The sequence below is a fragment of the Hyperolius riggenbachi genome, chromosome 2 (genome assembly GCF_040937935.1).
Source record: "Hyperolius riggenbachi isolate aHypRig1 chromosome 2, aHypRig1.pri, whole genome shotgun sequence".
Taxonomy (NCBI): Eukaryota; Metazoa; Chordata; class Amphibia; order Anura; family Hyperoliidae; genus Hyperolius; species Hyperolius riggenbachi.
Genome location: NC_090647.1, coordinates 153,035,255 through 153,061,063, shown reverse-complemented (window position 1 = coordinate 153,061,063; position 25,809 = coordinate 153,035,255). Strand labels below are relative to the sequence as shown.

The 25,809-nt window shown below is 43.1% G+C and overlaps 1 protein-coding gene across 5 annotated transcripts in view; it reads left to right on the top strand.

Moving 5' to 3' along the window:
• Positions 1-25,809, top strand: part of PRPF40B (pre-mRNA processing factor 40 homolog B) — a 100,287-nt gene that overhangs the window by 15,105 nt on the left and 59,373 nt on the right. For 4 of the 5 annotated variants that reach the window (XM_068267716.1, XM_068267715.1, XM_068267714.1 and 1 more), the window contains exons 3-9: positions 718-861; positions 3,173-3,238; positions 3,659-3,716; positions 7,976-8,001; positions 13,227-13,286; positions 22,248-22,358; positions 23,465-23,585. In XM_068267716.1, the coding sequence (XP_068123817.1) occupies positions 718-861; positions 3,173-3,238; positions 3,659-3,716; positions 7,976-8,001; positions 13,227-13,286; positions 22,248-22,358; positions 23,465-23,585 (586 nt within the window). The remainder of the gene's footprint in view (positions 1-717; positions 862-3,172; positions 3,239-3,658; positions 3,717-7,975; positions 8,002-13,226; positions 13,287-22,247; positions 22,359-23,464; positions 23,586-25,809) is intronic. The other variant, XM_068267717.1, reaches the window with a different exon arrangement.

Below are 25,809 nucleotides of genomic sequence, written 5' to 3'. Positions count from 1 at the left end.
GTATTGGCAAGACTGCAGCTTTTACTTAAAAGTCAGCTAGGCTGCATATATGGCATACTGTGCTGTCAAATCCTTTGCCAAACCATCATACTAATAGTTAACATGGCATTTGTGGGTCTACAGAAATAGGCTTTATGGTAAATATCGTAATAGCACCATAGCTGACATGCTTATTACTAACCTTTGCTTACTTTTTAGTTGATTATCTGCTAGCTGTATCATTTGCAGGCATGTAGTGGAGCTTGTATGTCTTTGTATAGGCTTAGCTGTTTGCCCTTGGTATAAGTCATCCAGATCCTGGAAAATGTCTGTCCTCTAAAATCAGCGTCAGGCCTCCTGTTATGGGCAGTTTTGTTAATAGGTTGTGATGCTTAGGAGGCTAGACGAGGAATTCTGCTAACCGGTTGTGAGGCTTATTAGGTAAGATGAAGTTACGCATTTCTATGGAGACCTTGAAGTAGAAATTTTAACTATGACATAAAAGGAAAATGTCCCAAAGGGGAGTTTGGAAAAATGATGCGACCCCAGTCACTGTGGTTTGCAACCTAGAAAGTGCTATGTCAGGAGCTCTTGCCTCCTGCCCATCTGCTGTGATAAGATGTATCCTTATTAGTACAATGGAACAAGAGGCAGAGCACAGGAAACATTACTCACAGTGACCATTTAGAATTAATTAATTAGTATTTACTCTTTTTGTTATTGCCTTTTTTTTTATAGATGCCACCTCCAGGCCTTCCCCCTCCCTTCCCACCTATTGGGCTGCCACCTATTGGCCAGAGGCCTCCTACAATGCCCCCACTTCCACATGCCCTGATGCCACCAATGATCCCTCCCTTGGCTGGACCACCCCCGCTTGCTCAGGTAAGGGTTTGTGACATTAAAATATTCACAATATATGCTTGTTCTTTACCAATACTGTTCCACGTAATTCTGATTAACCGTTTTAGCAGCCAATTTATTTGGAGTCTTACAAGTGCTCCAGGCCAAATTATTTTAGCACATGTTTGTATTTCTTATTTGTTACATTAGTTTGCCACTAAACTGTACTGCTGTAATGTGTATTTATGGCTATTTGTCGCTAGGGGGCAGTATGAGACAAGAATAGAGGACTTCTGCTTTCAGTTTCTGTATTTTCTGCTAGCAGACAGAGAGATCAAAGCATTTTAAGAATTTACAGCACAAAGGGGTTGATTCACAAAGGTTACTTATTTTTTACCTTAACTCTAAGGAGTGCTAATGCAGGAGATAAACAAATAAGGAGAGATCATTTATGAGATAAATAGATAAGGAGAGCTAAACCATGATTTAAGTCAGTTAAGGAGAGTTATACAATGAATTAAGTCAGTTAAGGAGAGCTAAACCGTGATTTAAGTCAGTTAAGGAGAGTTATACCATGAATTAAGTCAGTTAAGGAGAGCTAAACCATGAGTTAAGTTAGATAAGGAGAGCTAAACAATGAGTTAAGTTAGTTAAGGAGAGCTAAATCATGGGTTAAGTTATTAAAGGAGAGATAAATTGTGAGTTAACCTCCTTAGCGGTAACCCCGAGCTGAGCTCGGGGTAAGCCGCAGCAGAGGATATCTCAGCCCCTGGTGGGGCGATTTCTGTTCCGAAAAGTGCTGTACGCGCAGCTAGCACTTTGCTAGCTGCGCATCCAGCTCGATCGCCGCCGCTCTGTGGCGATCGTCCGCACGCAGCGGCGGAAGAGGGCCCCCCCGCCAGAGCCCTGCGCAGCCCGGACCAATCAGTCCCGGGCAGCGCAAAGGGCTGGAACGGATGGGTCTGACGTCAGGACGTCGGCTGACGTCATTCCGATCGTAGCCATGGCGACAGGAGAAGCCAAACAGGAGATCGCGTTCTATACGCAATCTCCTGTTTACTTTTGTTGCCGGCGGCGATCAGACTAGAGGGACACATGTGCCATCTAGTGGTGTTTTATGTAGCTACCACTCAGGTGCAAAGTGCAATGCAGCCTCCTTGGCGGAAAAATTGAACCGCCAAGGAAATTAATAAATAAGGTGGGATAATTTAAAGTGGATCCGAGATGAAAAACTAACTATAACAACTAACTCCTCTATATATCTTATCTAAAGTTAGATAGTTGGTTAAGGGCTCTGCCTCTGACACAGGAGACCTGGGTTCGAATCTCGGCTCTGTCTGTTCAGTAAGCCAGCACCTATTTCAGTAGTAGACCTTGGGCAAGTCTCCCTAACACTGCTACTGCCTATAGAGTGTGCCCTAGTGGCTGCAGCCCTGGTGCTTTGAGTCCGCCAGGAGAAAAGCGCAATATAAATGTTCTGTGTTTGTTGTTTGTTTGTTTGTTAGTTTGCGCTGCAAATAGCTTCAACAGAATATGATTATTTCTTCCTGTGATACAATGACAGCAGCCATTTCTGCTTGTAAACATTACACACAGGCAAGCTGATCTGCATCTCCAGCCCTCAGCCTGTGAAAACCTAATTCCCTCTTACCCTCTGCCTCTGAAATCTCTGGCTAGTAACACCTCCCTCTCCTCCTGCCCAGACTGAGCTCCCATAAGCCCTTGCTACTGTCTGAAAATGCCAAGGCACTGTGAAAAGCTGTGGGCGAGGCTTGTTTAGTTTACAGGGAATAAGAGTATTAAAACAAAAAAGTATTGGGCTTGAGGAATGCCCTATAAACCATATGAAATGAACACAATTATGCAATGAGTAAAAGTTTATCTCGGATCCACTTTAACAGAAAAGCTTTGTGAATCAGACCCAAAGAGTTCTTCTGTCTGAGGTCGAAAGCAGTGCACTTATCTCAAATGAGATAACTCTATTGAAGCTGCTAATGGGTTAATCGAGGGAAATGCTTCCATGTGAAATAGACTAATAATAAAACCCACATAAACAATATACAAGAAAAAAACATTTTTCTTCATTTCATTTATTCACTTATCAATATGCTCATTTATGTGTCTGCCACTGTTTTTCACTAGAATGTTAAATGTTTGGTGGGGGAAGTAAAAGTACTACTATGTGAACTTGGCTTACAATCAGGAAAGCTGAAGCCTTCTGGTGGGCAAACTGGCTGAAGCTCCCCAAGTGCACACAAAGTGGTTTGAGGGTTATGAAAGGCACTTGTGTAGGATATATAGGATAACTCTGAACACTGTATGACACTTAGTTATTTTTTTCCTTTCTCAAAAGCTCCCAAACTTGGTTCCTCCGTTAATCCCAGCCATGATGCTACCACCAGTAACACCTTCTTCAGCAGTAAGTATTTTATTCTGACAACATGAATTAATGGTTTTCATAATATGAAAGTAAAAACTGATCATCTGGTTTTAGTCTCTATGGTGTTTATTGAACGGTTTGCATTTCCATACTCACAACTCCTTCAGTGACCACAACTGAGAACTGGCTGAATGTGTCCCTTTCTTCAGACATCCGGATAACATGCAGGAAACACTAGGAAAAGCTGTGTTTTTCTCATCTCTTCCTTTTCAGTAAGCCAGCACCTATTCAGTAACAAGTCCTTGGGCTAGACTCCCTAACACTGCTACAGCCTACCAAGCATGCCCTAGTGACTGCAGCTCAAGCGCTTTGAGTGCACCAGGCGAAAAGGGCAATGTAAATGTTAATTGTCTTGTCAAGTTTTAGGATACATAAGGGATATTTGGATTTTTCTCTTAGCAGGTGACTGTTCCAGGAGAAGAGTCTTTGAGCTGTGAGTATTCTGCTTTGGTAAAAGGTAAGGGAACGACAACGTATAGTGGAACAATGTACAGTGGAACATCCTCAATGTGTGTTTGTGTGCATGTGTTTTATCTGTTTAAAGAGATTATAAAGTCTTAATACAACACTGCATGTATGGTGTACTAAAAAAAACCTTATTATGACTTACTGCTGTATTTGCTCTAGCTCACCTTTCCAGCCCTGTATGCACCGGCTTCCAGCACATAGCCCACCCCCTTGCAGACAAGTGCTGTGGTGCTTTCATGGTGTCATGGCACTCGTCTGCAAGGGGCGGAGCTGCATGGCAGAAGGCGGTGCATATGGGGAAAGGAAAGTTGAGTTGGAGCAAATACAGCTCTAAAGTTATTATAAGTGTTTATGAGAACACCATGCATGCAATGTTGAATTTAGACTTTATAATTTCTCAGTTGCTCTGTTTATAATTTATAATTGCTCAGTTTCTGCTCTGAGGCTACATAAAGAAGACAGTTGATTTTACAAGGACAATCATCAGCTGCATGGTTATTCTAATTTAAATGCTTGTTAAAATACATACTTATAAAATGATAATTTCTCCAAGAGTAAAATGCACTATAAATTCCCTTTTTATTATGTTGCTGTCGCTTATAACAGGTAGTAAAAAAAGCTGTCCGATCTGACATATTTTGAACTTGTCCATAGGAGATTCTCAGTATTACCTTTATTCTTTACAAAAGCACTCCCTGGAGAGGATCAATACAAAAATGCTGATTGGACTTCCTGCTCATTCACACTCTATTTTGGCAGTAATTGACGTTTAGGTGCTTTTTTAAATAAATAAATACCTCTATATATTTTTTTTTCTGGTTGGACTTGATGGACAGATGTGTGTTTTTTTTTTCAAGCAAAATAACGATGTAACTGAGAATCCCCCATGAAGAGATGTACTAGTCCAAAACCTGTCAGATCTGTACTACCAAGTGTAAGTGACAGCAACATTTTAAAAAAATGCTATATCTTTTAAGCACAAATGGTCAGCTTGGGGTGGAGCAATAGCATTCAGAATAATTTGTATTAGGGCTCATTCCAACTATGAGTGGGATGATTCATAGTGCCACAGTACAGCCTTCAGAATGCATGCATTACAGTCTGTAAGGACTTTGATTTCATATAGAAAGCTCTGTCTGATGTTACCATTAATGTGTTAAGATGCAGATCCTTTTAAGAATGCACTGCTACATGCATTTCTATGTGTGCCGCTACTCAGTGTATTTCAAAGGGTCTTACAGAAGTGTATAGAACAGGATGGACAACACAGTAAAAATGTATTCCTTCTTCTTGTGTGTTTTTGCATTTTATAGTGGGAACAAGCTCTTACCTATGTGATTGTGCTTTCTCCCCATCCTCCCGAGAATTATCAAATTGGGTTTTTTAATATCTTCTCACACGGGATTGTTGCAGGATCCAGCCTGGTCACAGACCTAATGATTGTCATCTTCCGACTATTCACGGCTTAAAGAGACACTGAAGCGAGAAAAAAAATGATATAATGAATTGGTTGTGTACTATGAATAATTACTAGAAGATTAGCAGCAAAGAAAACATTCTCATACTTTTATTTTCAGGTATATAGTGTTTTTTCTAACATTGCATCATTCTATAATATGTGCCGATTACACAACACTCAGCATTCAAAATGAGTCTTTCAGAGCAGTCTGTGCACTAATGACCTCTCCTCTGGCAGAGAAAAAGTAAACAGTTGAGATAATAAAAGTCAGAAGACAGCCCTCTCCACGACTTTTGAAAGTCATAGAAATTAATGGCTTTTTAGCATAGAGATAACAACTGGAGTTTCTTAACTCTTCCTGTACTGGAAACAATTAGACTGATGTATCTGATCTTAATGTTTTATTTCTTAGCTGTACTACACATATAAATCATAATATCATAATTTTTTTTTCGCTTCAGTGTCTCTTTAATGCCTGGTACACAACATGTAACTTCCCATTAGATAGATGGGTCGATAGATAATTCCCAACAGATCTCTGATCGATTTTCTGATCACTTCTATGCAAATCGATCAGAAAAACGATCGGAAATCAGATCGGACCATGAAATTTCCCATCAGATAGATGTGTCTATTCGACCCATCTATCTGATGGGAAATTTCATGGTGTGTACCAGGCTTTAAGGACAACTGAAGTGAGAAGAATATGGAGACTGCCATATTTATTCCTTTTTAAACAATGGCAGTTGCTTGGCAGTCCTGCTGATCTATTTGGCTGCAGTAGTGTCGGAATAACACCACAATCAAGCATGCAGCTAATCTTGTCAGATCTGACAATAATGTCAGGAACACCTGATCTGCTGCATGCTTGTTCAGGGTCTATAGCCTTGTACACATGCCTGACTTAACCATTTCTGCCGCCCGAACGTGAAGCTCACGTCTGGGCGGCTGCTCTGCTGCGGTACCGCGCTTCGGCGCGATCGCGGGCGCACCCTCGTGCCCCCGTGGTGTCCCCCGGTAGCCCTGGGATCAGTGAACGGGAACATGGTTCCCAATCACCAATCCGTGTCCCCAGCAGAAAAACCGAAGCGCTCTTACAAGAGGCTTCAGTGTTTCTGCACGTCAAAATTTCCGCATCCCCTTTGTGCTTCCGCTTAGCGAGAAGCACAAGGAGAAAATAAAAAACTCAAGGTGGCCATCTTGTGGCCAAATAGTAAAATTACATCTACATATCTTTTACATTACAATTTACACATATAACAACATTAAAAATTAACTGTTTATTTCCCACACCAAAATATTACCCAAATAAAATTTTTAATGGAAAAAAAAAAACAATTAAAAAAAAAAAAAAAAAAGACATAAATAGTTACCTAAGGGTCTGAACTTTTTAAATATGCATTTGAAGGGGGTATACTACGAACATTTTTTTAATTATAAGCTTGTAAATAGTGATGGACGCAAAACGGAAACAATGCACCTTTATTTCCAAATAAAATATTGGCGCCATACATTGTGATAGGGACAAAATTTAAATGGTATAATAACCGAGACAAACGGGCAAATACAATACATATGTTTTAACTATGGTAGCATGGGTTATTTTAGAGCTATAATGGCCGAAAACTGAGAAATAATGAATTTTTTAAAAAAAATTCTTATTAATCCTGTTAAAATGCATTTATAAAAAAATAATTCTTAGCAAAATGTACCACCCAAAGAAAGCCTAATTAGTGGCAGAAAAAACAAGATATAGATCAATAAATTGTGATAAGTAGTGATAAAGTTAGCGAATGAATGCGAGGTGAAAATTGCTCTGATGCATAAGGTGGAAAATTCCCACGGGCTGAAATGGTTAAAGGAATCGTTAGGCAAAAAAAAAATTAGTTTCACTTACCTGGGGCTTCTACCAGCCCCATGCAGCCATCCTGTGCCTTCGTAGTCACTCACTGCAGCTCCAGTGCCCCGCCGCCAGCTAGTTTCGTTTTCGCATTACGTACATTTTTACACATTCCTGCTTGTGCAGGAACATTAACACATACATTTATCACTAACGCGTAAATATGTATGTGTTAATGTTCCTGCACCTGTGTGAGAATGTAAGCAATGCGGCTCGCCGACCCCAAGGTCAGCAAAAATGAAACTAGCTGGCGGCGGGGCACTGGAGCAGCGGTGAGTGACAATACGAAGGCACAAGATGGCTGCATGGGGCTGTTAGAAGCCCCAGGTAAGTGAAACTCATAGTTTTTTTTTTGCCTGACGATTCCTGTAAGTCGGCTGAGATGGCCGATAATGACGGCCTCAGCCGACACGTGTGTATGGCACCCGACAGGCCACGACGCCCAACATGCATGCGATCTGCTGGATGGATCTACTCAACCCCACCGATGCTGATCCCATTGCCAGCGCTTCTTCCTCACCTGCTGCGTGCGCCACTTTTTGGCCCCATGTCTTTCCCCAGTAGTAACGCAGCACATTGTCACACGTTTGATCTCCAACGCGCGACATCAGTTGGCAATGTCCACGAGCCCTATGGCTAAAAGAATTAGAGGCAGAGGACCAGCAGGATAGCCAGGCAAATGGTATTGCTTAAAAGGAAATAAATATGGCAGCCTCCATATACCTCTTACTACAATTGTCCTTTAAAAGTGGTCACACATAAGCAGATGTCTCCTTAAGAAAAGTTTACTAATCAAATAGGTTGCATTGCATGCTGTTAGTATATGGACAGCTTAATTTACTGTTGGGCTGCTGATTGCAAAAATGAAATTGTATTTTTTTTTCTCCAGCTCCAGTGCTTCAGCCACCTCCTTCTGTGAGTAATAGAAAAACCTTTTAAATCAAACATCAGTACATTGTGTAGTAACATGATGTCAGGCACCACCTGAAATCCTATCACATGTTACAGTCTGGTTGTAGAGCCTTCCTACACTTTAGCCAAACTAAACGATTTATTGAAATTCCATTCAGCATGTCTACTAGCGCATTACAGTTGTTAATAACATTTCCACGCTGGGAATACGATGAGTTTTGGCAGGTAGATGGCTCAATAGATCATTTCCGACTGGTCTGATATGACTTTGATTGTTTTTCTGATTGATTTTCTCATAGAAGTGAATGGAAATCGATTGGGAAATACGATCAGAAATCGATCGGCCAGTAAATCTGCCAAAAAAAAAGAATTGTGTATTGCCATCAGTTTGTAAGGTGTGTGGCCAGAAACTCTTCATAAAGCTGGCTAGTCACTGGTCGATTTGGCTGGTTCATATTGGGGCGATTCTTGAGCGCTTTGCTGATCACCGGCGATCAGCAAAGCGCTGCTACAATATATCCCTATGGATACATTCATACTGCAGCGGTTGCGCTTTCGATCAATCGTAAATGTGCTGCATGCAGCGTTTTGGGGGCAATTGCTCTGTGATATCCCCGTTCTATTGAACGGGAATCACAAGCGCAAAGCGCGCAAGAATCGCAAGATTTATGTTAAGATCGCAAGCCGATCGCGGGCTAGAGGTGCTCCGAGCGCCCAGTGTGAACTAGCCCATAGATTTTTTTCAAATCATTATCTGATCAGAGAGGGATCTATCTAATGAAATCCCTCCACACACTGTACACAGATTTTCAATAGATGTCAGCATGAAATCTATTGAAAATCTGTGTGCTCTGCCTGTTGGGTCCCCTGGTCTTCCCCCCCCCCCCCCCCCCTGGTGTCTTTTCTCCATTGCGTGTCTTCTCTCCACCGCTGGGCATTTCTCTCTCTGACTTCTCTCCCGGGTAACCTGTGTCCCTGACAAACCAGTAGAAGTACCGTGGCACATACATTACTTGACACAGGCACCCCTGGAGAGATGAGACAGGGAAGAGCACCTGGCGGTGCAGAGAAGGCTCGGGAGAAAATGCTGGTGGACAGGTGTTGTGTATGTCGCTCGCTGCAAAATCAAACACTGCAAGCAATGTGCTTCCAACCCGCCGGCAATGGATCGAAATTTACCATCTGGTGTGATCAACCATATTAATCGATTTCAGCCAAAAACGACCAATTAGGAATTGTTTGAGGCATCGATTTCTAGTAGGTTTGATCAAATGATCATATCTGCTGGTTAATGATAAAAAAAAATGACCAGCGTATGGCCGCCTTAAAGCACGTTTTATTAATGTTTTTAGTCTTTTCATTGATTCATCAAACATTGATTGGGAAAGGTGGCTGTTTGCTTGCTTGAGCATCATATGAGCGCAGAGGGGTTTCAGGGAGGAGTGTCATTGATGGCAGCATATATTTTTAATACATCAAGCAGTACTGTACAAATCAGGTGATCTTAGATCATATTTGTATGTATGTTTGTATCATATTATATGTTGAAATATGACCAAACATCTAGTGTTGTAAGGAGGTAATGCAGGTAAACTATCAGTACCAGGTAGATATAGATCAGTTACCTCATCTGAAATACTGTACATCTTTAACGTCTCTAGCGGTATGATCACTTCCAGATTTTGTCTAAAAGTAGTGCAATTTTTTCACAAGCTTTTAGACCCTAATAATCATACTGCTAGATTGATCTACGGCAGCCCTGCATATTTCACACCTTCCCTGGATCCAGCTTGGTGTTACCGCTCTAAGCTGCGGATTTCCGTCCCGAGCCTGACTCGGGGTTACCGCTATGGAGGTTGAGAGATTTAGTACTGTTTGTGATATTTACATCTAATATCTACAGGGCCGGCGCTACCACAGAGGCAAAGGCGGAAATTGCCCCAGGGCCCCAGAGCTTGTAGGGGCCCCCAGTGGCTACAAGAGGAAAAAAAATTTTTCAAAAAGACCTTATAGTTTTTGAGAAAATTGATTTTAAAGTTTCAAAGGAAAAAAAATACACATGTAAAAACCCGCCGACTTTAACGGTTGATAGCAAATCCACCTTAAATGCTCATTGGGAATAAGAGGAAAAAACAATTTTTCAAAGAGACCTTATAGTTTTGGGGAAAATCAATTTTAAAGTTTCAAAGGAAAAAAGTATACCTTTAAAGAGACTCTGAAGCGAGAATAAATCTCGCTTCAGAGCTCATAAATAGCAGGGGCACGTGTGCCCCTGCTAAAACGCCGCTATCCCGCGGCTAAACGGGGGTCCCTTCACCCCCAACCCACCCCCCGCAAAAGTGTGTCGTAAAAAGGTCGCAGAATTTCCCTTCCTGGAGGCAGGGCTAACGGCTGCAGCCCTGCCTCCAGTCGCGTCTGTCAGCGGCGCATCGCCGCCTCTCCCCCGCCCCTCTCAGTGAAGGAAGACTGAGAGGGGCGGGGGAGAGGCGGAGATACGCGCTGACAGACGCGCGTGGGGCAGGGCTGCGGCGGTTAGCCCTGCCCCAACCAGGAAGCGCTCCCCGGGTGTATCGAGGGGGATTTGGGGGTGAAGGGACCCCCGTTAAGCCGCGCTATAGCGGCGTTTTAGCAGGGGCACACGTGCCCCTGCTATTTATGAGGTCTGAAGCGAGATTTATTCTCGCTTCAGACTCTCTTTAAATGCGATAAATGTCACTTTTAGTAGCAAACCTAACAGTAGTATAATTTGACATGTATCAAAAGAAAGAGCAATAAATTTCCTGACGGGGTTTCCAGGGGGTCCATACGCAGCCGCAACACTTTGTCCAGCGATCGCTATACAGCCACAATATGGCTGTATGAAGATCCCTGGCATTTTTCCTATTTTCCCAATTTTTTTTATGTTCAGTGTGGTAATTTTTTTTTTTAAATTGTGGGGTCCCCCCTCCTGAAACTTTTTAACAATTTGTCCCCCATGCAGGCTGGGGTAGCCAGAATGTGGAGCTCCGATCGATTGGGGCTTCACACCCTGACTATACCAGCTGCGAAAAAGGTCCCTTAATGCCGATTTTTGTTCCGGGGTATCTGTTGGGGGGCCCCCCAGGTTTATTTTTTCCCTGGGGCCCCATTGTTGCTTAAACCGGCCCTGAATATCTATATTTACTAATGTAGATAGTTCAGGCTTTACAAAGTTGAACCTCCCTGTCTTGATTAGGTGTTTTTATACCTCTTTTTATATGTATGTTTATATACAGGATCTTCTCAAAAAATTAGCATATTGTGATAAAGTTCATTATTTTCTGTAATGTACTGATAAACATTAGACTTTCATATATTTTAGATTCAAATGCACACAACTGAAGACGTTAAAGCCTTTTATTGTTTTAATATTGATGATTTTGGCATACAGCTCATGAAAACCCAAATTTCCTATCTCAAAAAATTAGCATATTTCATCCGACCAATAAAAGAAAAGTGTTTTTAAAACAAAAAAAGTCAACCTTCAAAAAATTATGTTCAGTTATGTACTCAATACTTGGTCGGGAATCCTTTTGCAGAAATGACTGCTTCAATGCGGTGTGGCATGGAGACAATCAGCCTGTGGCACTGCTCAGGTGTTATGGAGGCCCAGGATGCTTCGATAGCGGCCTTAAGCTCATCCAGAGTGTTGGGTCTTGCGTCTCTCAACTTTCTCTTCACAATATCCCACAGATTCTCTATGGGGTTCAGGTCAGGAGAGTTGGCAGGCCAATTAAGCACAGTAAAACCATGATCAGTAAACCATTTACCAGTGGTTTTGGCACTGTGAGCAGGTGCCAGGTCGTGCTGAAAAATGAAATCTTCATCTCCATAAAGCTTTTCAGCAGATGGAACTAAGCATGAACCCACTTTTGAACCAGAAACAGTGGCAGAAGCGCCTGACCTGGGCTACAGAGAAGCAGCACTGGACTGTTGCTCAGTGGTCCAAAGTACTTTTTCCGGATGAAAGCAACTTTTACATGTCATTCGGAAATCAAGGTGCCAGAGTCTGGAGGAAGACTGGGGAGAGGGAAATGTCAAAATACCTGAAGTCCAGTGTCAAGTACCTACAGTCAGTGATGGTCTGGGGTGCCATGTCAGCTGCTGGTGTTGGTCCACTGTGTTTTATCAAGGGCAGGGTCAATGCAGCTAGCTATCAGGAGATTTTGGAGCGCTTCATGCATCCATCTGCTGAAAAGCTTTATGGAGATGAAGATTTCATTTTTCAGCACGACCTGGCACCTGCTCACAGTGCCAAAACCACTGGTAAATGGTTTACTGACCATGGTATTACTGTGCTCAATTGGCCTGCCAACTCTCCTGACCTGAACCCCATAGATAATCTGTGGGATATTGTGAAGAGAAAGTTGAGAGACGCAAGACCCAACACTCTGGATGAGCTTAAGGCCGCTATCGAAGCATCCTGGGCCTCCATAACACCTGAGCAGTGCCACAGGCTGATTGCCTCCATGCCACGCCGCATTGAAGCAGTCATTTCTGCAAAAGGATTCCCGACCAAGTATTGAGTGCATAACTGAACATAATTATTTGAAGGTTGACTTTTTTTGTTTTAAAAACACTTTTCTTTTATTGGTCGGATGAAATATGCTAATTTTTTGAGATAGGAATTTGGGGTTTTCATGAGCTGTATGCCAAAATCATCAATATTAAAACAATTAAAGGCTTGAACTACTTCAGTTGTGTGTATTTGAATCTAAAATATATGAAAGTCTAATGTTTATCAGTACATTACAGAAAATAATGAACTTTATCACAATATGTTAATTTTTTGAGAAGATCCTGTATATGCTTAGATTTACATTGTAAGCTCGCAAGGGCAGGGTCATCCTCCTAATGTTTACTGTTTTGTTGCAATATTTGTGCTGCTTGGGACTCTGCTGTACATTTTTTGGTTGTATCTATGTTCCCCGTGTTGTCTTACTGTGCTTTGTAAAGCGCTGCGTAATATGTTGGTGCTAAATAAATAAATAATAATAATATGTTCCCATACTGGGCACCCTTATGAGGACAGGTATACAGTTGAGATATATGAGCCCATTCAAACTCATACTGTCATACCAGCCTGTGGCATAGAAGGAGAAAAGAACACGACTGACCAACCCTTCACTTTCCACATTCTGCACGGTAACAAACCTCTACATGATCATGTGACCTGCAAGACTCATGTACTTTTCCTCTACATTGTACAGATACCAAAGATGGCTCTGGATGACAACTCACTATCTCAGGACATTCCAAAAAAGGAAAAGGTTTATTTATGTTTTTTTATCCTATGCATTTGATATTGATTAATTAATTATCTGCATCAATGAAAATAGAGGTTTCCACATGTACACAGACTGTAGAGTATTGAACTGTGTTATCCATAAGTGAAAGCAGGGCATTTAGAATCAGGATGATACCATTTATTGGCTAAATTAAGGGGCCCATACACTGGTCGATTTCAGTCATCAATCGATCGATCAGAAATCGATTCTTTCAAATCAGCAAATCGATTGATTTGTGATCGATTTCGATCAATTTCAATTGATATGATCTATCTGACAGGATGGAAAATCTAGGTCATTCTGCTTCTGGCAGCAGATGGATGGCCCATAGAGTTGCATTGGATCTAATGGTGCAATAATGCATTTAGATAGATTTTCAATAGACATCCAATAGATTTCATTCTGAAATCTATTGGAAATCTGTTCCTAGAGTGTGGCACACATCAGATAAATTAGACTTGACAGGCATCTGACAGAAATCTATCTGATGGCCGAATATGCTGCAAATCTATCAGTGTATGGTCACCTTAAAGGGACTCCGAGCAGTGCAGAAACTATGGAAAGATGCATATCATTTTAAAGCTCTCTTTCTCCTCTTTCCAATAATATATAAACCACCGCCCTACGCCTTTTAGTTTTCGCTATTTTCGCGATTGAAATTGCCGCGGCCGCAATTTCGATCGCGAAAATAGAGAAAACTAAAAGGCGTAGGGCGACGATTTAGGGGTCGAGCTTTAAAATGATATCCATCTTACTATAGTTACATTGTATTACACAGGGCGACTTTTTCTCAAAGTCAGCAGCTCTATTGAGCAGAAAAAGTCGCCCTGTGTAATACAATGTAACTATGGAAAGATGGATATCATTTTAAAGCTCTCTTTCTCCTCTTTCTGACGACACCTAAATCGTCGCCCTACGCCTTTTAGTTTTCTCTATTTTCGCGAACGAAATCGCGGCAGCGGCAATTTCAATCGCGAAAAAGTGAAAACTAAAAGGCGTAGGGCGGCGGCTTATATATCATTGGAAAGAGGAGAAAGAGAGCTTTGAAATGATATGCATCTTCCAATAGTTTATGCACTGCTCGGAGTCCCTTTAACAGTGTACCCGAGGCAAAATTACAAAATAGCTGTGCTCTCCATGAGGACACAGGAAGCCTCTGGAGGATACAAAGGCTCCCCTTTACTATATGTAAGCTTTTGGCTAATAAGCCTTCCTGACAAGAGCCCGTTTGATGACCTGTTGCAATTGATGCATCTGATGACACTAATGCTGGGAATACACGGGTCAATTCTGGCGCACGATTCTGCACCTGATCATTTTGCCCGCTCGATTCTCTTATCTTCCGCACGTTTTTTCTTATCTTTTTTTCAATTAACCTCAATGGTGAATCGAGCAGAAAAAAAATTGGGCCGGAGATCGGACATGTCGGAAATTATCTATCTAACCATTTTAACCACTTAAGGACTGCAGTCATAAAACCCCTTAAGGACCAGAGCCTTTTTTTCCATTCGGACCACTGCAGCTTTCACGGTTTATTGCTCAGTCATACAACCTACCACCTAAATGAATTCTACCTCCTTTTCTTGTCACTAATACAGCTTTCTTTCGGTGCTATTTGATTGCTGCTGCGAGTTTTAGTTTTTATTATATTCATCAAAAAAGACATGAATTTTGTCAAAAAAATGACTTTTTTAACTTTCTGTGCTGACAGTTTTCAAATAAAGTAAAATTTCCTATACATTTGAGCGCGAAAGTTATTCTGCTACATGTCTTTGATAAAAAAAAAACCATTCAGTGTATATTTATTGGATTGGGTAAAAGTTATAGCGTTTACAAACTATGGTGCAAAAAGTGAATTTTCCCATTTTCAAGCATCTCTGACTTTTCTGCGCACCTGTCAGGTTTCATGAGGGGCTAAAATTCCAGGATAGTACAAATACCCCCCAAATGACCCCATTTTGGAAAGAAGACATCCCAAAGTATTCAGTGAGAGGCATGGTGAGTTCATAGAAGATTTTATTTTTTGTCACAAGTTAGCGGAAAATGACACTTTGTAACAAAAAAAACAAAAAAAAAAAGTTTCCATTTCTTCTAACTTGCGACAAAAAAAAAATGAAATCTGCCACGGACTCACTATGCTCCTCTCTGAATACCTTGAAGTGTCTACTTTCCAAAATGGGGTCATTTGTGGGGTGTGTTCACTGTCCTGGCATTTTGGGGGGTGCCTAATTGTAAGCACCCCTGTAAAGCCTAAAGATGCTCATTGGACTTTGGGCCCCTTAGCGCAGTTAGGCTGCAAAAAAGTGCCACACATGTGGTATTGCCGTACTCAGGAGAAGTAGTATAATGTGTTTTGGGGTGTATTTTTACACATACCCATGCTGGGTGGGAGAAATATCTCCGTAAATGACAATTGTTTTCTTTTTTTAACACACAATTGTCAATTTATAGAGATATTTCTCCCACTCAGCATGGGTATGTGGAAAAATACACCCCAAAACACATTATACTACTTCTCCTGAGTACGGCGATACCACATGTGTGGCACTTTTTTGCACCCTAACTGCGCTAAGGGGCCCAAAGTCCAATGAGTACCTTTAGGATTTCACAGGTCATTTTGAGAAATTTCGTTTCAAGACTGCTCCTCACGGTTTAGGGCCCCTAAAATGCCAGGACAGTATAGGAATCCCACAAATTACCCCATTTTAGAAGGAAGACACCCCAAGGTATTCCATTAGGAGGATGGTGAGTTCATAGAAGATTTTTTTTTTTTGTCACAAGTTAGCGGAAATTGATTTTAATTGTTTATTTTCACAAAGTGTCATTTTCTGCTAACTTGTGACAAAAATAAAATCTTCTATGAACTCACCATACTCCTAACGGAATACCTTGGGGTGTCTTCTTTCTAAAATGGGGTCATTTGTGGGGTTCCTATACTGCCCTGGCATTTTAGGGGCCCTAAACCGTGAGGAGTAGTCTTGAAACCAAATGTCGCAAAATGACCTGTGAAATCCTAAAGGTACTCATTGGACTTTGGGCCCCTTAGCGCACTTAGGGTGCAAGAAAGTGCCACACATGTGGTACCGCCGTACTCAGGAGAAGTAGTATAATGTGTTTTGGGGTGTATTTTTACACATACAGATGCTAGGTGGGAGAAATATCTCTGTAAATGACAATTATTTGATTTTTTTTACACACAATTGTCCATTTACAGAGAGATTTCTCCCGCCCAGCATGGGTATGTATAAAAATACACCTCAAAACACATTATACTACTTCTTCTGAGTACGGCGATACCACATGTGTGACACTTTTTTGCAACCTAGGTGCGCTAAGGGGCCTAACGTCCTATTCACAGGTCATTTTGAGGCATTTGGATTCTAGACTACTCCTCACGGTTTAGGGCCCCTAAAATGCCAGGGCAGTATAGGAACCCCACAAGTGACCCCATTTTAGAATGAAGACACCCCAAGGTATTCCGTTAGGGGTATGGTGAGTTCATAGAAGATTTTTTTTTTTTGTCACAAGTTAGCGGAAAATGACACTTTGTGAAAAAAAAAACAATACATATCAATTTCCGCTAACTTGTGACAAAAAATAAAATCTTCTATGAACTCACCATACTCCTAATGGAATACCTTGGGGTGTCTTCTTTCTAGAATGGGGTCATTTGTGGGGTTCCAATACTGCCCTGGCATTTTAGGGGCCCTAAACCGTGAGTAGTCGTCTTGAACCCAAATGTCTCAAAATGACCTGTGAAATCCTAAAGGTACTCATTGGACTTTGGGCCCCTTAGCACAGTTAGGCTGCAAAAAAGTGTCACACATGTGGTATCGCCGTACTCAGAAGAAGTAGTATAATGTGTTTTGTGGTGTATTTTTACATATAACCATGCTGGGTGGGAGAAATATCTCTGTAAATGACACATTTTTGATTTTTTTTACACACAATTGTCCATTTACAGAGAGATTTCTCCCACCCAGCATGGGTATGTGTAAAAATACACCACAAAACACATTATACTACTTCTCCTGAGTATGGCGATACTACATGTGTGACACTTTTTTGCAGCCTAGGTGCGCTAAGGGGCCCAACGTCCTATTCACAGGTCATTTTGAGGCATTTGTTTTCTAGACTACTCCCCACGGTTTAGGGCCCCTAAAATGCCAGGGCAGTATAGGAACCCCACAAGTGACCCCATTTTAGAAAGACGACACCCCAAGGTATTCCGTTAGGGGTATGGTGAGTTCATAGAAGATTTTATTTTTTGTCACAAGTTAGTGAAAAATGACACTTTGTGAAAAAAACAATAAAAATCCAATTTCCGCTAACTTGTGACAAAAAATAAAATCTTCTATGAACTCATCATACACCTAACAGAATACCTTGGGGTGTCTTCTTTCTAAAATGGGGTCACTTGTGGGGTTCCTATACTGCCCTGGCATTTTACGGGCCCAAAACTGTGAGTAGTCTGGAAACCAAATTTCTCAAAATGACTGTTCAGGGGTATAAGCATCTGCAAATTTTGATGACAGGTGGTCTATGAGAGGGCAAATTTTGTGGAAACGGTCATAAGCAGGGTGGCCTCTTAGATGACAGGATGTATTGGGCCTGATCTGATGGATAGGAGTGCTAGGGGGGTGACAGGAGGTGATTGATGGGTGTCTCAGGGGGCGGTTAGAGGGGAAAATAGATGCAATCAATGCACTGGGGAGGTGATCGGAAGGGGGTCTGAGGGGGATCTGAGGGTTTGGCCGAGTGATCAGGAGCCCACACGGGGCAAATTAGGGCCTGATCTGATGGGTAGGTGTGCTAGGGGGTGACAGGAGGTGATTTATGGGTGTCTCAAGGTGTGATTAGAGGGGGGAAATAGATGCAAGCAATGCACTAGCGAGGTGATCAGGGCTGGGGTCTGAGGGCGTTCTGAGGTGTGGGCGGGTGATTGGGTGCCCGCAAGGGGCAGATTAGAGTCTAATCTGATGGGTAACAGTGACAGGTGGTGATAGGGGGTGATTGATGGGTAATTAGTGGGTGTTTAGAGGAGAGAAGAGATGTAAACGATGGATTTGGGAGGTGATCTGATGTCGGATCTGCGGGCGATCTATTGGTGTGGGTGGGTGATCAGATTGCCCGCAAGGGGCAGGTTAGGGGCTGATTGATGGGTGGCAGTGACAGGGGGTGATTGATGGGTGGCAGTGACAGGGGGTGATTGACAGGTGATCAGTGGGTTATTACAGGGAAGAACGGATGTAAATAATGCACTGGCGAATCGATAAGGGGGGGGGGGGGTTGAGGGCAATCTGAGTGTGTGGGCGGGCGATTGGGTGCCCGCAAGGGTCTAATCTGATGGGTAACAGTGACAGGTGGTGATAGGGGGTGATTGATGGGTAATTAGTGGGTGTTTAGAGGAGAGAATAGATGTAAACGATGGATTTGGGAGGTGATCTGATGTCGGATCTGCGGGCGATCTATTGGTGTGGGTGGGTGATCAGATTGCCCGCAAGGGGCAGGTTAGGGGCTGATTGATGGGTGGCAGTGACAGGGGGTGATTGATGGGTGGCAGTGACAGGGGGTGATTGACAGGTGATCAGTGGGTTATTACAGGGAAGAACGGATGTAAATAATGCACTGGCGAATCGATAAGGGGGGGGTTGAGGGCAATCTGAGTGTGTGGGCGGGCGATTGGGTGCCCGCAAGGGTCTAATCTGATGGGTAACAGTGACAGGTGGTGATAGGGGGTGATTGATGGGTAATTAGTGGGTGTTTAGAGGAGAGAATAGATGTAAACGATGGATTTGGGAGGTGATCTGATGTCGGATCTGCGGGCGATCTATTGGTGTGGGTGGGTGATCAGATTGCCCGCAAGGGGCAGGTTAGGGGCTGATTGATGGGTGGCAGTGACAGGGGGTGATTGATGGGTGGCAGTGACAGGGGGTGATTGACAGGTGATCAGTGGGTTATTACAGGGAAGAACGGATGTAAATAATGCACTGGCGAATCGATAAGGGGGGGGGGTTGAGGGCAATCTGAGTGTGTGGGCGGGCGATTGGGTGCCCGCAAGGGTCTAATCTGATGGGTAACAGTGACAGGTGGTGATAGGGGGTGATTGATGGGTGATTGATGGGTAATTAGTGGGTGTTTAGAGGAGAGAATAGATGTAAACGATGGATTTGGGAGGTGATCTGATGTCGGATCTGCGGGCGATCTATTGGTGTGGGTGGGTGATCAGATTGCCCGCAAGGGGCAGGTTAGGGGCTGATTGATGGGTGGCAGTGACAGGGGGTGATTGACGGGTGATTGACAGGTGATTGACAGGTGATTGACAGGTGATTGACAGTTGATCAGGGGGGATAGATGCATACAGTACGCAGGGGGGGGGGTCTGGGGGGGTCTGGGGAGAATCTGAGGGGTGGGGGGGTGATCAGGAGGGAGCAGGGGGCAGTTTAGGGACTAAAAAAAAAAATAGCGTTGACAGATAGTGACAGGGAGTGATTGATGGGTGATTAGGGGGGTGATTGTGTGCAAATGGTGGTCTGGGGGGTGGGCAGGGGGGGGTCTGAGGGGTACTGTGGGCGATCAGGGGGCAGGGGGGGGCAGATCAGTGTGTTTGGGTGCAGACTAGGGTGGCTGCAGCCTGCCCTGGTGGTCCCTCGGACACTGGGACCACCAGGGCAGGAGGCAGCCTGTATAATACACTTTGTATACATTACAAAGTGTATTATACACTTTGTAGCGGCGATCGCGGGGTTAACAACCCGCCGGCGCTTCCGATTGGCCGGCGGGTTGACGTCGCGGGTGGGCGGAGCCTATTGCCGGTGGATGCGCGCGCATCCCAGCGCGCGATCCCCGGCCAGAGAGTGCCCCAGGACCTGACGCCAATCTGCGTTACGTGGTCCTGGGGCTGCCACTTTGCCGCCGCCAATATGAAGTAGGCGGTCGGCAAGTGGTTAATGGATCAGAATCTAGCCGTGTATTCCCAGCATTAAATATTTACATTTTTTTTTTAAAAAAAAACCTGTATACCTCCTTCTGATGTTCTAACATTGTCAGTCAATAGGAATTGAGTCTGAAGAAGACTTATTAGCTGAAAGCTTGCTCTTTTTCATTTAAGTTAGGCAATACATGGAATCACCCTGATTCTAAACTACCTGTGTACAGAAAAGTTGTGTTTACCTGTTAAGTCTATCAAGGCAAATAAAAAAGTACAGTCATTTTTAGCTTTGATTTCCCTAAAATAAGTGATTAAAGAAATGCCCATTTCCACTAGAAGCACGCACATTTGCATACTTTTTTTGGACATGGATTTGCATACGCATACATCTGTTTTTTACATGACAATTAGCATGCGTAATTGCAACATTTTTTTTGCTTTTCATTTTGATTGACATTAACAATAAAGCACGTGAAAGCACACAAAAATACTCGACCGCAAAAACAGTAGTTACAAAAAAAGGAAGTTCCCTCAGAAAACCACACCACTCCACAAGGATCATTATGATGATCATTTCCACAAGGATCATAATGATGATCATTATGATCCTTGTGGAGTGGTGCGGTTTTCTGAGGGAACTTCCTCTTTTTGTTTTTTGTGACTACTGTTTCTAGTTCCTTTTTGCACTCTCTGATAGCCCTGACTCCGTGGTTTGGTTGATGGTGCTTGCCCGTCTGTGGTATTCGACCGCAAAAACAGACACGAAAATCTTAAGATTTTCTCCTGGATGCAAATTTCTCATATAATCTAATCAGGCCCATTGAAATGCACTGATATGCGCATTTGTTTGCAGCAAATCCTCACAAATTCGCATTTATTGGTAACGGGTCCTAAATGTACTGATATTTAGTGATGCACAGATGAGGCAAAAGAGAGCAATACAGTACAACTGGATGTAATAGCATGCAGTGCTCTACAGCCACGAGCTGTGAACTAGAGCAAAGTGGCACACATACTTAACAACATGGAGACCTGTTTATTATGCCTGATAGCGGTTTCACACCACTATCTTCTTCAGAGGCATTAGGATATAGCACAGTTTAGACAGCATAGCAGATTGGCTTGCAGACATGCAGAAGGGGTCAGTTAGCAGTGATGCCTCTGAAGAAGCTGTCATGTAAGGGGACCCAGATGTCAAGAGCCCTGCGATTTATGTACTTCTCCAGTATATGAAATTCCACATCTGACTCTAAGGCTAGGTTCACAGTGGCTGTTGCGTTGCATTCCCTTCCACAGCAGGAAAGCAACGGATCGGGAAAGCAGCACCGCACATTATCCGTGCATTGTGTCAAATATGGTGAAGCATACATTCGATGAAAAGAATTCTTCACTGTAACTGTTAGAGCATGCATTTTGCAGTGACGCACTACATGCAATGCATTACACTCCTGTACACCATTATGCCACAACGCACCGACCGCGCTGTGAACGTTGCATAGGCAGTGCAATGCAGTGCATCAAGCCGTGTTACAAAGTGGCAGTTAAGCCACAACGCACCACTGTGTATGTAACCTAAAAGGCCCAGTACAGAAACCTGAATGGGCTATGTGAGTTCTGGTCAGAAAGTTACTCGGTTCCCAAGCAGATATAAAAGAAATCAGACTAAGGAGTGATGATGCACTCAGCAGAGATATGACAGCTGAATTTTTGATTCATTGCCAAAAGTGCTCATGTGCCGAGTGCTCCACCCACATCATGAAAGGGTGGAATGCTAGATGGCAGTGACTGTGTATGGAGTAGCTTTTATGATACCAGTGGGTACTCAGGGGGTAAAACTAATTGTCTGCACTCCCTGCATCGCTTGGCATTGACAGCTCAGGTGCCGAAACCCACAAGGCTGAGCTGACAGGCAGGCTTGGAGAAATCGACAAATGCTCTTATAGGAACACCTGTAAATATACACTAAAGTTATTGTACAATAAAATCTGTTTTTATTAACTTTTGATCCTTAGAAATTTTTGTGGACAGAGCACAAAGCACCAGATGGACGAACTTACTATTACAACCCTGAAACCAAGCAATCTACATGGGAAAAGCCAGATGACATGAAATCTAAAACGGAGGTAAGAGGTTCATAAAGCTGCTTATAGACACTGAAGGACAGTGGGTCAGACAGGCTCCTGGATAACTCAAGAGCTTTCAAGTGAGCCTTGTTTCAGAATAATCTGACTATTCATTCCAGAGATCTGCCAGAATATCCACCTATATGAAAACATACCTTCTGCAAACTCTTCTGTTACCTTCATAGGTTTCTGTTACTGTGTACAAAAATGTAAAAATATATTTCTCTATATTTCTTCAATACAATTGCCCCGATATTATCTATACTCAATTCCGATCGATTATTCGATGTGTGTGGCCTGTGTGTGTGTTGGGGGGTTGGGTGTGTGTGGTGTGCGGTGTGTGTGTGTGTGTGTGTTGGGGGTTGTGTGTGTTGGGTGTGTGTGTGTGTATCAGCTCAAGGAGAGCTCTGTATGCACCCCTGCACACAGTATGCACTCTGTATGCACCCCTCCATACAGTCATTAGATGCCTGTCACTCCATGATCATTTTGGGTGACAGTCTACTTGTATGGGCATTTCTCTTGCTCTGCACCTGGTCCTGTTTAAGGGAAAAGCAAGTGGCCGTGTTGGGCTTGTTTGGACAATTCCTATTTTATTTCCCTGAGCAGAAGCCTCCTTCTGTCCTCTACTTATCCTCCTCTGAAACCTGAAGGGGGAGAAATATGGAGTCTGTCATCTTGAGTCTCTTATAAACAATGCCAGTTACCTGGCTTCTTTGCTGATGCTCTGTCTCTAATACCTGAAGTCACTGGCCCAGAATGAGCATGCAGATCAGATGCTTTGACTCTGGTCTGACTTCACTGGCTGCATGCTTGTTGCAGGTGTGTGACTCAAAAATAGCTAAAGCCAAAAGCTCAGCACGACAGCCAGGCAACTGGCATTGTTTATAAAGGAATGAAGATGGCAGTATCGGTATCCCTCTCACTTCAGCTTCCCTTTATATATTTAAAGCAATTTCAACATATAGACACAATATAAGAAACAAACAGTTTATGGAAAACACAATAGAATACTCGGCTTACTAAAACAGGAATCTCCTCTGAGATAGCATCACAGTTGTGTAGCAGTTATTGGTATACTAAGGTGTTTGCATTTGTGCTTGCAGCTCCTCTTGTCACAGTGTTGCTGGAAGGAATATAAATCTGATACCGGTAAACCTTATTACTATAACTCCCGGACCAAGGAGTCACGCTGGACCAAGCCCAAAGATCTGGAAGAATTGGACGGTAAGACCTGAGTTAACATGGTGTGCACTGATGCACTGTACATACTATGCATACATAAATACAACATACATACACTCACCTAATGGATTATTAGGAGCACCATACTAATATGGTGTTTGACCCCCTTTCGCCTTCATAACTGCCTTAATTATACGTGGCATTCATTCAACAAGGTGCTGAAAGCATTCTTTAGAAATGTTGGCCCATAATGATAGGATAGCATCTTGCAGTTGATGGAGATTTGTGGAATGCACATCCAGGGCACGAAGCTCCCGTTCCATCACATCCCAAAGATGCTCTATTGGGTTGAGATCTGGTGACTGTGGGGGCCATTTTAGTACAGTGAACTCATTGTCATGTTCAAGAAACCAATTTGAAATGATTCCAGCTTTGTGACATGGTGCATTATCCTGCTGGAAGTAGCCATCAGAAGAAGTGGTCATGAAGGGATGGACATGGTCAGAAACAATGCTTAGGTAGCCTGTGGCATTTAAACGATGCCCAATTGGCACTAAGGGGCCTAAAGTGTGCCAAGAAAATATCCCGCACACCATTACACCATCACCAGCCTGCACAGTGGTAACAAGGCATGATGGATCCATGTTCTCATTCTGTTTACGCCAAATTCTGACTCTTTCGAGACTCATCAGACCATGCAACATTTTTCCAGTCTTCAACTTTCCAATTTTGGTGAGGTTGTGCAAATTGTAGCCTCTTTTTCCTATTTGTAGTGAAGATGAGTGGTACCCGGTGGAGTCTTCTGCGGTTGTAGCCCATCCGCCTCAAGGTTGTGCGTGTTGTGGCTTCACAAATGCTTTGCTGCATACCTCGGTTGTAACGAGTGGTTATTTCAGTCAGCGTTGCTCTTCTATCAGCTTGAATCAGTCGGCTCATACTCCTCTGACCTCTAGCATCAACGAAGCATTTTTGCCCACAGGACTGCCGTATACTGGATGTTTTTCCCTTTTCACACCATTCTTTGTAAACCCCAGAAATGGTTGTGCGTGAAAATCCCAGTAACAGAGCAGATTGTGAAATACGCAGACCGGCCCATCTGGCACCTACAACCATGCCACACTCAAAATTGCTTAAATCACCTTTCTTTCCCATTCTGACATTCAGTTTGGAGTTGAGGAGATTGTCTTGACCAGGACCACCAGGGCTGTTGAGTCGGAGTTGTAGTCGGAGTAGAGGAGTCATAGCAATTTTGGGTACTTGGAGTCGGAGTCGGTGGTTTCATAAACTGAGGAGTCGAAGTTGGGTGATTTTTGTACCAAATCCACAACCCTATTAAAGGGAAGGTTCAAGCAAAATAAAAAAAATGAGTTTTACTTACCTGAGGCTTCTATCAGCCCCATGCAGCCATCCTGTGCCCTCGTAGTCACTCACTGCTGCTCCAGTCCCTCGCTGGCAGCTTGCCGACCTCGGAGGTCGGCGGGACGCATTGCGTACATTTTTACGCATTCCCGCTAGTGCAGGAACACAAGTTACGCATTACTTGTTCAAGGCGTATAAATGTACGCATTGAACCAGTAATGCGTAACAATGTATGTGTTAATGTTCCTGCACTAGCGGGAATGCGTAAAAATGTACGCAATGCGTCCCGCTGACCTCCAAGGATGGCTGCATGGGGCTGGTAGAAGCCCCAGGTAAGTGAAACTCATTTTTTTTTTATTTTGCTTGGACATTCCCTTTAAGAATTAGACTAAGGAGTCGGAGCCATTTTTGGTACCTGAAGTTGGAGTCGGAGTCAGTGGTTTCCTAAACTGAGGAGTCGGATGATTTTTGTACCAACTCCACAGCCCTGAGGACCACACCCCTAAATACATTGAAGCAACTGCCATGTGATTGGTTGATTAGATAATTGCATTAATGAGAAATTTAACAGGTGTTCCTAATAATCTTTTAGGTGAGTGTACTATGCACTGAATTGCATAGTAGTGATAATCGCTACCTGTTACACTGCAGTATGGCATACTACATCTATTGCGCAGGACGCTATAGGGACGGGAACGCATAGAAGGATACACATGGCTAAGGCTGCACAGGGGCAGTTGCCATCGACTTACAAACAAACAAACACAGAACATTTATATCGCGCTTTTCTCCTGGCGGACTCAAAGTGCCAGAGCTGCAGCCACTAGGACGCGCTCTATAGGCAGTAGCAGTGTTAGGGAGACTTGCCTAAGGTCTCCTACTGAATAGCTGCTGGCTTACTGAACAG